At 38.6% G+C, this 16,517-nt stretch overlaps 1 protein-coding gene and 1 long non-coding RNA gene across 5 annotated transcripts in view; one reads left to right on the plus strand and one right to left on the minus strand.

Annotated features, from left to right (window-relative positions):
* DNAH7 (dynein axonemal heavy chain 7) overlaps positions 1–16,517 on the minus strand; it is a 240,346-nt gene that overhangs the window by 73,778 nt on the left and 150,051 nt on the right. The window contains exons 45-47 of the mRNA XM_038585215.1: positions 15,906–16,086; positions 13,418–13,603; positions 7,217–7,380 (exon numbers count right to left, since the gene is read on the minus strand). Coding sequence (XP_038441143.1) covers positions 7,217–7,380; positions 13,418–13,603; positions 15,906–16,086 — 531 coding nt within the window. The remainder of the gene's footprint in view (positions 1–7,216; positions 7,381–13,417; positions 13,604–15,905; positions 16,087–16,517) is intronic.
* The window catches only part of LOC102156828, a 74,882-nt gene that overhangs the window by 38,709 nt on the left and 19,656 nt on the right, over positions 1–16,517 (plus strand). The window lies entirely within an intron of this gene.

The raw sequence follows: 16,517 nt of genomic DNA on the forward strand, positions 1-16,517 counted from the left end.
GAGCTCCAAACACATTAGGCCAAAACTAATAGAACTGAAGGGACAATAAGTAGACAGCAAATTAGCAAGGGCATGGAAGATGTGAAAATACTATTACACAACTCAACCTAATTGACATCTAAAGAGCCCTCTACCCAATAACAAAATATATATTTTTTTCAAGTACACATGGAGCATTCACAAAGACAGAGCATATTTATACTATACAACAAACTTTAACAAATTTAAAGGAATCATACAACATATATTGGAATTAAATTACAAATTATAAAACAATAGCAAAAGACACCTTAAAAATTAGCAAATATTTGAAATTAATGTATTTTTAAATGACCTATAAATTAAAGAGGAAGTCTCAAGAGAAATTGGAACATATTTTAAAGGAAAAGAAAATACAATACAACATATCAAAATTCGTGCTATGCAGCTAAAGCAGTGCTTAGTGGGAAATGTATAGCAGTGAACGCATGGATTAGAAAAGAAAAACCTGAAATCAATAATTTAAGCTTTCACCTCAGGAAACCACAGAAAGAAGAGTAGTTTTGACCTAAAAGAAGCAAAAGAAAAGAATAAATATTAAAGCAGAAGCCAATAAAATGGAAAACCAGAAAGACAGAGAAAAGCAATGAAATGAAAGCCTTATTCTTAGATAGGATCTGGAAAAATTATTAAAGACTAGCTAGACTGATCTGATCAAGCAAAGCAAAGAAAATGCTAATTACCAATACCAGGAATGATAGAGAAGTTTATCATTATAGATTCCTGCAGAGATTAAAAGGATGGCAAGGGGATACTACAAATAACTCCCTCCCCATAAATTTGACAACTTCGTTGAAATGGACTCATTCGCTCAAATAAAAAAATCAATCAGTACAGTTCACCATATTAACAAACTAGAAATAAAAAATATATCTCAATATACACAGAACAAGCACTTGACAAAATTTAACATTTTTTTTTAAGATTGATTGATTGATTTGAAAGAGAGAGTGAGAGAAGGCATGAGCAAGGATGAGAGGGGGAAGGGAACCTGATGTGGGGCTTGATCCCAGGACCCTGGGATCATGACCCAAACTGAAGGCAGATGATTAACTGAGCCAGCCAGGTGCCCCCAAATTTAACGTGTATTAATGATAAAAACCCTCAGTAAACTGGAAACAGAGAGAGTTTCCTTTACTTGATGAAAAGGATGTACAAAAAATCCTGTAGTTTATACAATACATCAAAGTGAAAGGCTAATTCCATTCCCTTAAGATTGGGAAAAGGCAACAACGTGAAACTTCATCTATTCAACACTATCTTAGATGGTGTAAATTATACTTAACAAGTATTCTTACATGTGCTATATAGAAAGTTCTTGACGGTGCAATAAGAAATAAAAGGCATAATATTAGAAAATAAGAAATGAAATTGCTTCTATTTGCAGAAAGTGTGTCTCTGTACAATATCCTAATGAATCTATAGAAAAGATCCTAAAACTAATAAATGAATTTATCAAGGTCACAAGGTACATGGTCAATATCCAAAAAGCATTTGCTTTTCTAGTACTAGCAATGAACAGCAGAATAAACTCTGTTAAAGTATCATTTACAATAGCACACAGAAATAAAAAGTACTGGATATAAATCTAACAATGAAACACTGATGAAAGAAATCAAAGGAGATCTAAAAAAAAACCAGAGATATAATAAAAAAAAAAAATCTCTGCACAGCAAAGGAAACAATCAACAAAACAAAAAAGCAGCCTACAGAATGGGAGAAGATATTTGCACATGACGTGTCTGATAAAGGGTTAGGGTCCACACTATAAGGAACTTATTAAACTCAACACCCAGAAAACCCAAAAAATCCAGTGAAGAAATGGGCAGAAGACATGAATAGACATTTTTCAAGGAAGACATCCAGATGGCTAACAGACACATGAAAAGATGCTCAACATCACTCATCAAATCAAAATCACAATGAGATACCATGTGTCAGAATGGCTAAAATTATCACAGGAAACAACAGATGTTGGAAAGGATGCAGAGAAGGAAGAACCCTCTTACACTGTTGGTGGGAATGCAAGCTGGTGCAGCCACTCTGAACAGTATGGAGGTTCTTCAAAAAATTAAAAATAGAGCTACCCTAGGATCCAGCAATTGCACTACTAGGTGTACAAAATACAGATTCAAAGGGATACATGCACCCTGATGTTTGTAGCAGCAGTTAGAGCAATTATTATCAATAATAGCCAAATTAGGGCAGCTGGGGTGGCTCAGCAGTTTAGCACCGCCTTCAGCCCAGGGCATGATCCTGGAGACCCGGGATCGAGTCCCGCGTCAGGCTCCCTGAATGGAGCCTGCTTCTCCCTCTGCCTGTGTCTCTGCCTCTCTCTCTCTCTCTCACTCTTTCTCTCTCTCTGTGTGTCTCTCATGAATAAATAAATAAAACCTTTAAAAATAATAATAGCCAAATTATGGAAAGAGCCTAAATGTTCATTGACTGATGAATGGGTAAAGAAGACGTGGTATATAAAAAAAAAAAATAACAGTATACACACACACACACACACACACACACACACCCCACACACAATGGAATACTACTCAGCCATCTGAAAGAATGAAATCTTGCCATTTGCAATGTTGTGGGTGGGGCTAGAGTGTATTATACTAAGTGAAATAAATCAGAGAAAGACAATATCATCTGTGTAATTTAAGAAACAAAATAGATGAACATATGGAAAGGGAGAAAAAAAAGAGAGGAAACAAACCATGAGACTTAATGATAGAACAAACTGAGGGTTGCTAGAGGGAAGATGGGCAAGAGAATGGGCTAAATAGGTTACGAGTAGTGAGGACACTTAGTGATGAGCCCTGGATATTATATGTATGTGAGGAATCACTAAACTCTTCTCCTGAAACCAGAATTACACAATATGTTAACTAGAATTTAAACAAAACTTGAAATAAAATGAAAAAATTTTAAAACAGGGATATATTGTGTTTATAGAAGACTTACTGTCAATTTTTCTCAAATTGACATATAGATTCAATACAGTTCCAATCAAAATCCCAGCAAGGATCTTTTGTAGATATTTAAAAACTGATTCCAAAATTTATAATGAGAGGCACAAAACTGAGATAATAATTTTGAATAGGGTGGAAGACATATAATCTAACTTCAAGACCTAATAGAAAGCTATACTAATCAAGGCAATGTGGTTTTTGCATCAAGACAGACAAATAGATCCACAGAATAGACAATCCAGAAATAGAACTACATATTTGCTGACAACGGACTTTCAACAAAGATGTAAAAACAATTCAATGGAAAAAAGGTAATGTTTCCATACACATTGTGCTGGAACAATTATATATATACTTATTATATATGTACATACACACACACACAATACTATCTGTGTATTTGCACACACAGAGATGTTGTTCCATATCCAGTTAACAATTATATGAAACTTATTTTCTCAAAACAACACTCTCATATACAGAGCCTGATGCAGGGCTGGATCTCACAACTCATGAGACATGATCTCAGCTGAAAACAAGAGTTGGACACTCAACTAAGTCCCTTAAACTAAGTCCTAATTTTGCGTTTAAAGATAAGGGCTTCTATAAAACATCAAAGGAGACGTTCCTTCAAGGTAGGTAGAGAAGAATGTACTGGTTTTAATAACAATTATCGTGGAGAAGTATATGCAATGCACATTGGTTTACACAGCTTCACTCTTTGAATATAAATCCTGAATCTGAAATGAACAAACACCCTATTTACTGTTTGCTTCCTCTCCATTATTTTGCGTTATTTTCTGACAACACATTTCTCCACATAATCCTCTTATTTCCTCCACCAAACACTCATGAATCTAGAAATGCTTTAAAATCTGTGGTTCCCAGAGCACCTGGGTGACTCAGTAGTTGAGCATCTGCCTTTGGCTCAGGTCATGATCCCGAGGTCCTGGAATCGGGTCCCGCATCGGGCTCCCCGCAGAGAGCCTGCTTCTCCCTCTGCCTGTGTCTCTGCTTCTCTCTGTGTGTCTCATGAATGAATAAATATAATCTTAAAAAAAATCAATGGTTCCCAAATGAAAACTGAATTTTTATAGACTCAGGATTCCAAGTTTTAATATTGTTTGTTCTTTTGTGATTCTCTAGAGAGGATTACTATTTGGTGCTCTTTTGGGCTTTAGAAAAATCCAGACTTCCAAAGGTAATAATACATGTTCACAGTAGTCTGCATGGAGGGACACAGAATTTAAATATATGACAGTGGTGCAACTCAAAGAGGTTTGCTATTTTCCTCTTTACACACATACATAAAAATAGATAAAAAAAAAAAAAACAGACAATGAAAGACTGGTGCTCCTCTCAGTTATTACTGCTACTGAAATAAACCTAATTTATCTGACTCCTCTAGAAACAAAAACTAAAAGATATTTTTAAAACGCAGAGTTATATCAGATATAGGTCTGATTTATTTACCAAGTTATTAAACAGTTTTACTATTTCCCTGTGAAATGTTCAGATACAATCCAATTACACTCAATGTTATCGCTAGTCCTTGAAATGCTGATTAGCCAAGGACCTTCAGGTGTCAATAGCTCCAAAAGTTAATTATATTCCAACTTATCTAAATTTTATAGATTCTTCCCCGTTTCCCGAAATAATCAACTCTTCAGTCAGCTGAGATAGTACGTAAAAAGCACTTAGCACAGGATTAGGTCTTTAGTAAGTGCTCATTATTAGGTACTATCATTATCAAGCAAGTATCTCTGGGGAATGGAAAAACACACGAGGCAAGTAAATAAGATACTTATCTGATGCTTCAAAATGATCACCTTAAACCTATTTACTGAAACCTCTCAGTATAGGATTACCAAAATAACATCGACAAAATAAGCCAAGAATGAAAAATGTTAATATTTCTTTCTTAATAAAGCTGCTACCGTAACATTTTGCTAATATTTCAACACTGTAACAAATGAATAGCAAAAATGTAAGGGTTCTGTGTCATTAACACCATTTTTTTTTTTACCTCTTTGTCTCCTGAAATATGAGTTTGTTATCTTGAAAAATAACCATGAAAGATTTGGAATCTTAGAAGCAGAAATACTCATCAATGCGCTTTTATTACTAAAATACGACTGGGCCCAAATGAAAGAGCACATTTATTTGCTGAAAAATAAGAAGGAATTTGGCCTCCAATGAATATAATGGTTATAGATATCCTGCCAGGGAGAACACAGGTATACAAGCTGCAAAATGAAACAATAAAGACACGACTACCCTTATACGGGACGTGATCAATTATAGTCACAAGTGCTTGGAAAGAGCAAAGTATTTTTTCTACAAGGGGAAAAGATAGCAATAGCAAAAAACAGCAAATATCTGACTCTTCTTTAGGCTGAATTGGTACAGATGGGTAAAGTAAAAGCGGACTTCTAAATTTTCAGAAACCTCCCATTTATGTTGATGTCTAATTGTATTCTCACATTAAACACCAACACAAAGTCTGAGTGCCACCTACTTGTTAAATAATTCAAAAAACTAGCTGTCATCCTGTGCTTCTAAAAGGGCACTTAAAAATCTGTTTCAGTGGCAAACTAACGCACATATTTATCATTTAACTGAATCCTATCATTTCTCTTCTGGATTAATTTAGATTATGAGAGCGCAGTACCCAGTACTTAATTTTCGTTCACCAAGGAAAAGCTTTGTAGTCTTTTCTCCAAATCAACAAAATAATTACATTTAAATTTAGTTCCTGAAAAAGCTCATCAAAGTATGATTTACTTGGTTAAAACTATGAGAACCATCTTTTCATATTTTCTTTTTCGCCTTTATTACTAGAAAGTTTTGTACTTAATTCAGGACCCAAATGTAAGGATGAGCTTGTCTGAAGTACCTAGAGAAGTAACTACTTCTTTAACCGCCCCTAGGTGGTCTCATAAGATTTTTACTTTATATTCACACACCTCAAATCCCTGTAGAACAAGTCAGCAAATAAATGCTAAAGAAGTTCATAGAGGGATGCCTGGGTGGCTCAGTGGTTGAGCACCTGCCTTCAGCCCAGGGAGTGACCCCGGAGTCCCAGGATCGCGTCCCACGTCAGGCTCCCTGCATGGGCCCTGCTTCTCCCTCTGCCTGTGTCTCTACCTCTCTCTCTCTCTCATGAATAAATAAATAAAATCTTAAAAGAAAGAAGTCCAGAGAGAGAGAGACAGAGACAGAGAGACAGAGAGAGAGAGAGCATTTGTTGATTGGTAAAGAAACGTGTTCATCCGAATTTTTTTTGTGGAATGATTTTCATAAATACCCCATACAAAAAATTTATTGAAGACCCAGTCTTCACACGTAGTGGTTAATTCTATTTTAAAAATTCGCATGAGTCTGCCATTTTTACTTTAAGTACTAGGACGTCAATTATTTTTTCAGTAGTAAACTAGCAACTAATTAAAATAGTCATGTCATACAGAACTGAACATTTCTACTGATGGTTTCCCCCTGCTATTACCTCCAAGAAGACGGGCCCAGTGATAGAGGCCCATGGTAATGTGAACTAGGGAATGACACAAATGATGACTGTCCTCAAACTGGGGCAGACTGAGGTCCTTGGTTTCCAGGAGGTAAGACTTGTAGGAAAGGTGAGGCTGGATGAGCTGCTTTATTCTCCCAGCTGAATTTCCATGGGATTTGTCTACTAACCAGGAGATTCCAGGAATAGCAGCTACTGTCTTGAAAGTCCCCATGAGTCCCAGACCCAGAAATGTATCCATATCATTTAAATTGGTCCCAAGCATAGCAGTGACTAAGAATTTTGTACACCAGAACCCATCACCACCACCAACTCACCCCCCGCTGCATCTTTCATCAATTTGCAATAACAAAACCCTGTAATTTTATGGGAAAAGGTCTTTCAGACTTCACTTGCTCATGTTAGGATTTTGCTCCATTTGCCAAAGGCTGATGATTAAAAATTAAGCAAAAATCATTAGGGTTTTTGGTTGTTCTTACAGTCTCCAATATGCAATAGTTCTAATATTAGTAGGAAAAGGAAGAGATTATTCATATTTAATTTAGCTAATTAATGACTTAAGTAAAAATTTCACAATACTATAAAAGTTTTCTAGCTATAATTGTTTTAAAAAAAGATGCACAGATAAATAAATCTACTGATTAATAGAGATCATTTGTGAGAAAAGTATTTTCCTTACATGATGATGATCCCATTATCAATGGAAAACGAGTCCGAAGGTAACCCAGCAATGTTCCAGGCCCGAATTGTCACTGCTTCTCCCAGGATACCCATAAGAGAATAGTCATCAGAGCAGGGAATATCTTTGCTTTTGCACAAATTTGTCCACTCCTTGATTTGGTTCTTTAAGACACAGAGATAGGAAAACAAATGAATACTTTGTAAACCCCTCGATTACACTTTATTCCTTGAGTCAACCAACAATTGTTGAAACTGCACCTCAAAAGACAATGTATCAGATTTTTTTCATATAGAACTGTAATTTAGAAGGCCCATGATGCATTCAAACAAAAATTAACTATATCCAATATTAATTTTAGATACATCACTTCATAGTGAAGTCAAAGTCAGAATTTCATATCTGAAAAGAACAATTGCCAATCTCTATTCTAAAGCTACACTTGACAAAGTAGTTGGAGACCATCATTATTCCGTATATTTTAAGTTTTTTATGTTTTTTAGTAATCTCTACATCCACTCTATAGGAGCTTGAACTCACAACCCCGAGGTCAGGAGTCGCACACTTCCCTCTGACTGAGCCAGCCAGGCACCCCCATATATTTTCTTTAAATTACAAATTTCCAGTAAGCCTTAATACAGTATGATGGTGGGATCCCTGGGTGGCGCAGTGGTTTAGCGCCTGCCTTTGGCCCAGGGCGCGATCCTGGAGACCCGGGATCAAATCCCACGTCGGGCTCCCAGTGCTTGGAGCCTGCTTCTCCCTCTGCCTGTGTCTCTGCCTCTCTTTCTCTCTGTGTGACTATCATAAATAAATAAAAAAAAAATTAAAAAAAAATATAGTATGATGGTATATAAGTAAATCTAATTTGAACTGGTAGGGGACATTTTTTTCTGGCTCTTGTATGCCTGGCAGGGAGAGATCATGGGGGGGCTAGTAGGCACCAACAAGGTTCGGGGCACATATTGGAGGGTGCGATATCCCACCAGGGGCACGGTTTGCTAGGTTGCTCAGGAACCAAAAGGGTAGTTCAAGTCCAGGTTCACATGCAGAAAGTCAGAAGTCAAGGTCCAACTTGGGGTTACACATCAAAGAGTGCAGAAACAGCGAGAGACAAGGCCAGAGGAAAACCAGGTGAGGAAGGGACGCGGAAAAGAGGCACAGACACCCAAGGTGCTGGCACCAGCTGACAGGCAGGTGACGGTGCTGTGGGTGCTGGGGGTGCTGGCTGAGAGGGCACAGGGGGGCACCACCACCTGCCCCGGCTCCTGTCCAGCCGGCTCCACCAACACTCCCCTCTGTTGCACATGAAAGGCCACGACAGGTTAGGGGGAACTGGTGACTTTCGGGACCTTGACTGGTCCGTCACTTTGCAGAATGTCGCACAGTAGCATCTCTGCGATGTTCCCTCGTGATTCAACTCAGGTCATGCACCTTCGGCAAGAATATGATAGACACAACGTCGTGTTCTCACCACATCATATCAGCAGTCGGGTTTCAAACTCTTCATTTATTGAGGACGCTGACTTTTATCCCTTGGTGAAGCTGTCACCTGCAGGCTTGTCCCATACATGTGTGATCTCAGGTGTGACGAAAGCTTCTTTGGATGGTGGGACCCAACACAAGACACTCTGATAGACGAAGAGCTCGACTTCTTGCTACCTGTACTGCCCAACGGGAGAAAGATGCCCCACAGGAGGTCACCCCCAGATAAGAGGGCAACAGCACACGGGGAAACAGGCCAGTACACATGGGGCGGGATGCGGGAGGGTCAGCAAGGCTGCAGGGGGGGCTTCCTTGGGGTGGGGTAGGCCTCTTCCACAGGCCGGCCAAGAAGGCGCTGTCCCCGGTGCTAGGTGTCCGGGGGCCCCTGGAAGCCGACCGCCTGTTAGAACCTCGAGGCCAAGCTGAGAAGGGAAATGATTGGCCTGAGGGCTGAGCTAACTACCCCCTGAAAGGAATTCAGAGGTTTTACTCAGGATTCAACACCGAATTAAGGCAGCTCTCTCTGGGAGATACTGTGTTATGGCTTCTGCACGGCTCTTTTCCCCTTTGCCTCCCTCATGAATGAGCATTTCGTGGGGAGATATCGTAGCTGTACTATCGAGCTTTGCCAGACACTCATTTTTAAGATGTATGAATTTATGTCATTACAGATTTATCCTCTTCTATGTTTTTTAGTCTCTCTTAAAAAATATAATTGACATATCACATGATAGTAATTTCAGGTGTACAGCATGAGGATTCACTCCTTGTGCATACTGGGAGCTCAGCATAGGGAGTCTAGTTAACATCCGTCATCAGAGTCACAGAAATGTTTTTCTTACGGGAATTTTTAAGACCTTGTGACTTTCAAATGTATGATACAGGATTATCAACTATAGTCACCATGCTGTACATTGCACCCAAGGACTTATTCATTTTATAACTGGAAATGTGCACCCTTTGGAACCCCTTCACCCATTTTGCTCACATCTTTTATTCAATGGGTTATAATATGTTACCATCATTATTGATTGTTGATTTGATCATAGAAGTAACTTCAAACTCAACTTTATGTCCTTTTAACATGTCTCTGATTCTTTGAGCACTTTCTTTCTTACTCTTGCTTTATTTTTTTTTAAAGATGTATTTATTTATTCATGAGACACACACACAGAGAGGGAGAGACACAGGCAGAGGGAGAAGCAGGCTCCATGCAGGGAGCCTGATGCAGGACTCGATCCCAGATCCCAGGATAACGACCTGGGCCAAAGGCAGGTGCCCAACCACTGAGCCACCCGGGCATTCCACTTACTCTCACTTTAAAAAGATATTGTCCTATTATCAAGTTCAGGCTAACCAAGTATAATCCTACTGTTTTAAGTTCAGCCTGAATAGCAACCTAAATGACAAAGTCCTTTTGCCATACAATGCAACCTAGTCACAGGTATAAAACTACACGACAAATTCTGGGGGCAAAGTCTCACCTTTTATGAATACTTAAAAACTGTCACCTGGCTTTCTGTTGGGTTTGGTTGTTGATACCAGGAAGAGGTGGTGTGGCTGTGTAGGGAGGAGGGGTATAAAGTATGTCTGGTTTGAATTCCACTCTCTAGTGCACAGTTCCTACTGGCATGTTTTGATCTCTTTGTTGTCAGGCTACAGGGTAGACTTTTGGGAAAAATCTGGAGGTTTTGTCAAATATAGCATGATGCTGGTGTTGGTATGATAGTCAATAATATGGGGAAGAAGTAAAGAAAACAATAGTGACTGTGGGATGTTGTTTATAGATGACCAGTGAAGCATGTTATCATATTTCTGGATTAAAAATCTAAGTGGCCCAATAATGCATCTAAGGGTACAGCAGCAGAGAGTCACTGAAATGAACGTGAGGTGCTCTGAACAAGCTTCTCTAAATACAAGCCAGGAGCCTTGACTAGTAATCAGCTGATGCAACAGATGGTAGCAATGAAAAATTGACCATTAAGAGTGTCACGTTGGTGAAAATATCCACTACCACCAAAACAGTTTTGACTCTGACTGTAGGCAGGGAAAACGAGAAAGTTCAAATTAATTCAACTCCAGAGCTTACATGTCCTGACAGCCCTGTAGGATTCTGTTGTAGAGAGTGGTATGAGCACTGCAGTTAAAGCACCATGGGCCCAGTTATCTTAGAAGTGGGGGGTTCCATGTTTTATTTATGAAGAGTGCCAGAAGTTCTACGAAGAAGTTGATGAATAATTAACAGCTACTCAGATTCAAGCTTGGAAGGAGGGGATCCAGCTATTTATTGAGGGATCTTGGTATCCAGAGACTTGGATACTTTGAAAAGAACCAAGATTGTTGTGAAGTTTTTTTTTTGTTTTTGATCTTAGTTGGGTTTCCCAGAAGCAGACTTTGAGATGAAGGCTTAGGTGAAGTGATTTATTAAGGAAGGGGTACTGGGCGGGGGGCTGTACAAGGACTGGGAAGAAGCCAACAAAAGTGAGGAATCAGCCAAAGTTCTGCAGCAGGTGGCTTTGGTTTGATCCCACAGAGAATGTAAGTTAGTTCTTAGAGCTGTTTCAACCAGAGGGAAGGGAGGCAGATTCTCATGCTCCCCCTTCTGTTAGTCATTCATCCAGGCATGCCCTAGGGGGAAATAAATCCCCAGGCCATTGTAGCTCTCCATACACTGCACAAGGTGGATTCTAAGAACCGAAAGGAAGTCTGCAAAAAGAGTCGTAGGCACTGGTTGTTGGATATGAAAGTGCAGGAAGCCAGGAGGGCATCTGGACAGATACTGATGTTGCCACTATAACCTCATGCTTACAAGTGAATGGGAAACTTCTGACGGGGTGTAAACTGCCAGCTGCCCTGACCTGAGAGAGAGAGAGCGAGAGAGAGAATGAGATCAGAGTGGGACATAGAGAATAAATTCACAGGAAGGAGCAGCAACATCGGAGACTCAAGGAAAGTAAAGGCCTGGGGAAGCAAGGAAGGGGTAAAATTGCCTTGAAGCCCTCACAGGGATGAAATGGGATGGGATGACAGGGCTACTTGAATCAAGGGTGAGGACAGTGGATGTGAGTTCATAGGAGTTTGGGTTGTACCTGTGTCGAGCTTGAGTGTCACTTTACTTCTGTCACTAAACTCCAGGGTCTGGTTCTGGACCTCAATGTTCTCTTGAAGGATTTGTGTGGTGGGCTGATGGGCACCCCTCATTCTGGTGGAAGTGGGTGTCTGTGGAGTCAACAAGATCCAGTGCCCAGGAACGAGTCGGTCAGAGAGGCAGGGTGGGGAGGCGCGGTACTTTCAGCTTGGCACTGGAACGCTCAATAGGAGCCATACCCAGGAGTATGTTGGGAGCCAACAGGGAAGGGGAAGGGCGGCCACGGCTACCCCTTCCATTGTTCTAAGTTGATGGAGGAGAGCAGAGAGATTGTTAAATTAGGATTCTGACTACAGGTGACTACAGGTCCCATCCCTGCTGTGTCATTAACCAGCCATGTGGCTCTAAGCAGCTCCCTTCATCTTTATAAGCCTCAGTCTCTGAAACTGTGGAGCAAACAAGTCTATTACCAGAGTCTCATGGTAAACATGAACTATTTATTTGAACTATGAGGTGTTAATGCCATAGCAAGAAACAGTGATTCAGAGATCGAAATGAACAAAGTGAGGAAGAGTGTGAGGGTCATGCACCAGGACAAGGGTTACCAGGTCCCAAGGGGACCAGAAAGATCACGTGTTTGAAGAGTTTAAATCAGTTTGGTTAAAAACAAACAAACCAAAACAGTGGCCCCCAAGAAACAACCCTACTTAAGAGAAAGCCCCCAAATTAAGAAAGGCTCGACTGAGACCATGTGCAAATGTTTTGAAAAAAAGAAAGAGAAAGAAGAAAAGTGAGTTGTCAATTATTTTCTCTACTTGCTTGACACCAGAAGCTATTGCCAAATGTTGTAAAATTTCTCTCTTCTCCCTATTCTCCTTCTCTTTCTCTTTTAGTGCTTTTAATTTTTCTAAATCTCTCCTCCTGCTTTGACAGGGCCATGTTCTGGGTTGGATTCCAGTTCAACTTTTCAAAAGATATGCTGGGTCTCATTCAGGAATGGGCTGAAAAGTACTAGGAAAAAGCAGGAAGAAGAAATAGAAGCGGGAACTGGGTCACAAAGAAGGAGGCCGACTCCATCAAAGGGGTGGAAATTAGAGGCAGGAAACTCGGCATTAGGTTTCTAGGAAGCCACTTACTGATTTGGTCTAAGTCAGCTTGCCTTTTCCTCCCCTGAAGTTTTAGTGTCTGAAGTGATTTTTGAAATGATTCATTCCTGAGGCTCATAGAGAGTAGTTGATTAAACACACATACACACCAAAAAAAAAAAAAAAAAAAGATAAGAAAAAATCCTGATCTCCTTACACTGGTTTAGGAAAGGAAATTTTATATTTAGGGCCTACCATTTCATGTTACCTTTTAAAATCAACGTTTCTAAAACAATTTGATTTTAGAAGAATATTTGATAAGGCATCTTACAGCTATCAAGCCAATTTACAGAGTAACTAAAATACACAACTAGAAATTACCTGGAAACTCCTCACTCCTTGTTCTTAACCAAAAAAACAAAACAAAACAAAAACAAAAACAAAAACAAAAAAGCAAGCAAACAAAATCTCCTAAGATTAGTTAGTATTGGCTATATGGGGAGGGCTAGAAAGAGACCTTAGAAATCGACTAGTACTCTTTACCTGTCGATAGTTAGATGTAAAGGCGCCCAGGTAGGCGACAATTCCTGAGGAAATAAGGATGTCACCTGTCAGGTTGATGTACAACTGCCCCAGCTCCAAAGCTGTAAGGCTCCAGCGAGTTTTCTCACCCCCCAGGCCTCCAATCAGCTGCTCAGCTCGTTCTAGCTTCTTGCTGCACAAGTCAACCTCAAAAATAAAAGGCAGCTGTTAGCAACACCCGCAAGTAGAAAATAAGTTAAGATTTCCACAAGATTTTGGCCTCAGAGATAAATTATTTTTTTCATTGCAAACTTTCCACTGGAATTTTTTTAACTCTCTAAAAAAATGTGAGCTATTTCACTATGAAGGCTGGAAAGTCCATGGAATGTTAGAATTGTTTTTCATGATAAAGTTTGTACAGTAAGGATGTGTAATAAAGTATACACAATTTATGAAATTCTTAGTGGCTACTTATCACATAATGCACGGATAGCTCTGTTTAAGGAAAGCGGGAGACACTGATATTTGCTTAAGTAATAAAGGACATTCTTTAGCAGATATGAATGTTTTCCCTCAAGTTTAAATACTCTAAAAGCATTTTATTTCAAATGGTCTATCAAAATCTTTCCCTCATTTAACTTACGGTTGACTTGATGATAATTCTAAAGGTTAAATGTTTAAAAGTTGTAATAATTTATGCAAACTTGCAAAGCACAATTTTCAAGTTGTTAAATTGTGTCAACCTACTCACACACTTGCAATTAACCTTCAATTAGGACATCAATCAATAGCTGAGAGCCTACTTTGTGCAGAAGACTGTTAACCAAATTTGATTATGCGTAATTAAGCAATGTGATTAAAAAAAGAAAAAGGATAATTACGAAGGTGGAAAACTGGGGGAAAAGCCATTTCAACCCAGGCAATGGCAATATTCCAGTAAAATACCTGAATTATTTTGGTTTAATTTTCAGTGACTTTGCATCATTATTCTTGGATAAAGACAAGACCAAGCAAAGGCTGGCTTAAGGTTCAAAATGAAATGACTGACATGGAAAAAAGTAAACAATTGATAAAAGCAGAAGCATTTAGATTACTGTGGAATATGAATTTGGCCTATACTTTTTCCTAATGCTATTAATATTTATATGAAATAAATTCCTTTAGACCAAAAGATCTAAAATACTAAATTGGTTTATCTAAAGATAGGCTTGAAAAAGCAATGGTATATAGTTGGTAACATTTTTGTGCTTCACAAATTTAAATCTTTTGTTTTTAAATTTTCCCTCTTTAATATTTTCTGTCTTCCTGGCTTGTTTCTCCATCCTTTCTTTCAGTAATGTTTGTAATAAACTGAATTATGTCTCAGACGACAATAAAGTTGCTATCAGAAACTATCAAGTAGAAATATTGTAACTAAAATTTTGCCCCCAAAAGCAGGTTGTTAGTACACACATAAGCATATATTCATTTTACATTACCATTATTTCGTCACAAAAAAATAAAATTTCAAACCTACTACAGAGTTGGCAAATATTTACAATAAACCACATACCAGCCTATCATATTACTTAAACTAAAACTGACCGCTTGGAAATCATGCCGTGTCATAAGTAAAATTTTTAAAGATGAGCAATGTCATGCATTTGTACACAACAGAATTTGGTCACAGCCTCTAGGATGAAACAGTCTGGGAAAGAGAGCAGCTATTAGAGCCAGATTGCCTTTGTCCAGACTTCAGCCTCCACGCTTAGAAGCTGGGTTGACCATAGGCAAGTTACTTGAGCTTTCTGTGCTTTAGTTTCTGCAAAATGATACAAAACGATGACCTCCTTCGGAAGGCTGTATCGCGAATAAATGAGATCAACACACGCTGCTCCCAGAACAACAGTGACTTGCAGAGGAAGCACTCAATAAATATTGACTGTTATAAAATATTTTGACTTTTTTTCCCCCTAGAACATAATCAGACTTGAGCAGTTAGTTATTACAAATAGTTTCACCTTTTTAGTCTTAAAATAATTTTCAGAGGACACAGTGTGGTTCTGGGTATTGAGTTCTTATCTCAGTTCTGCTGTCAACCTTTAGACAACCCAAGTCACTTAATATTTTGGTTCTCCATTTCCCTACCTATAATATGAAGAATTATTTAAATAATCTAGCTCAATAGTCTGGTAATCTAAATCAGAGATAATTGACTTTGGTCGGGGGAGGGGAGAGAAAAAGCCCAGAAAGTAAAAATTTGAGGCTTTGTGGATTGAGAGGCAAAACTGACGATATTGTGTAGGTACTTATACAACCATTTACTGTATAGTCATTAAAAAATGTCAACACCATAATTAGCTTGTGGGCCATACAAAAACGGGCAATGGTGGATTTGGCCCATGGGCCATGGGTTGCCAATCCTCAACCAGAAGGAAAGCAGGAGATTGTGGCTGTTATTTACCAGTGCAAACATCATTTTTATTGAAGTAATTAGGATTCGTCCCTATTTGTCTATGTTATCACATACCTGGTTTTCCAAATCAGCCTTTTTCTGTTTATTTAGTTCAAGTGTATCCTGAAGCTTGGCCAGCTTGTCCTGAACTTCACGCAGGGCTCCCTGCTTCTTTCGAAGACCATCCATAGCAATTTTAAGCTCCCCTTCGGCTGCAGCTAGTTTTATCTTTTTGGGAGCTACTATTTTTGCCACTCTGCAAAAAGTAAAATTAGAGAATTAGATATACATTTTATACTGTAGTACATTTTCTATCACTGAATTTGTTTTTCTATCCTTACTATAACTCAAAACACATCTTTATGCAAAAATATATTCTGTATTTCATAGTCATAATCTGTATTCCATCTAGTGATCCAACCCGACCTCAGCACATATGAAATGATGATCAAAATAGATATCAAAGATGGGTAACATCTTCAAATAAGTAATTTTTTTTCAAATAAGTAATTTTTTATCCAATATAAAGTATTGATTATTGACAGTATGAATATCGGTCATTTTATAAAAGGAAAACGGTTTATGTGAAATACTGCAGTGTTTATGAAAACTAGTCTAATTCATAAAGCTTAATTCTTAGGAGGTGAGGTGTTTTACCTACGTCATTCTGCTCCTTAAAATTTTTCA

Source organism: Canis lupus, chromosome 37 (genome assembly GCF_011100685.1).
Source record: "Canis lupus familiaris isolate Mischka breed German Shepherd chromosome 37, alternate assembly UU_Cfam_GSD_1.0, whole genome shotgun sequence".
Lineage (NCBI taxonomy): Eukaryota > Metazoa > Chordata > Mammalia > Carnivora > Canidae > Canis > Canis lupus.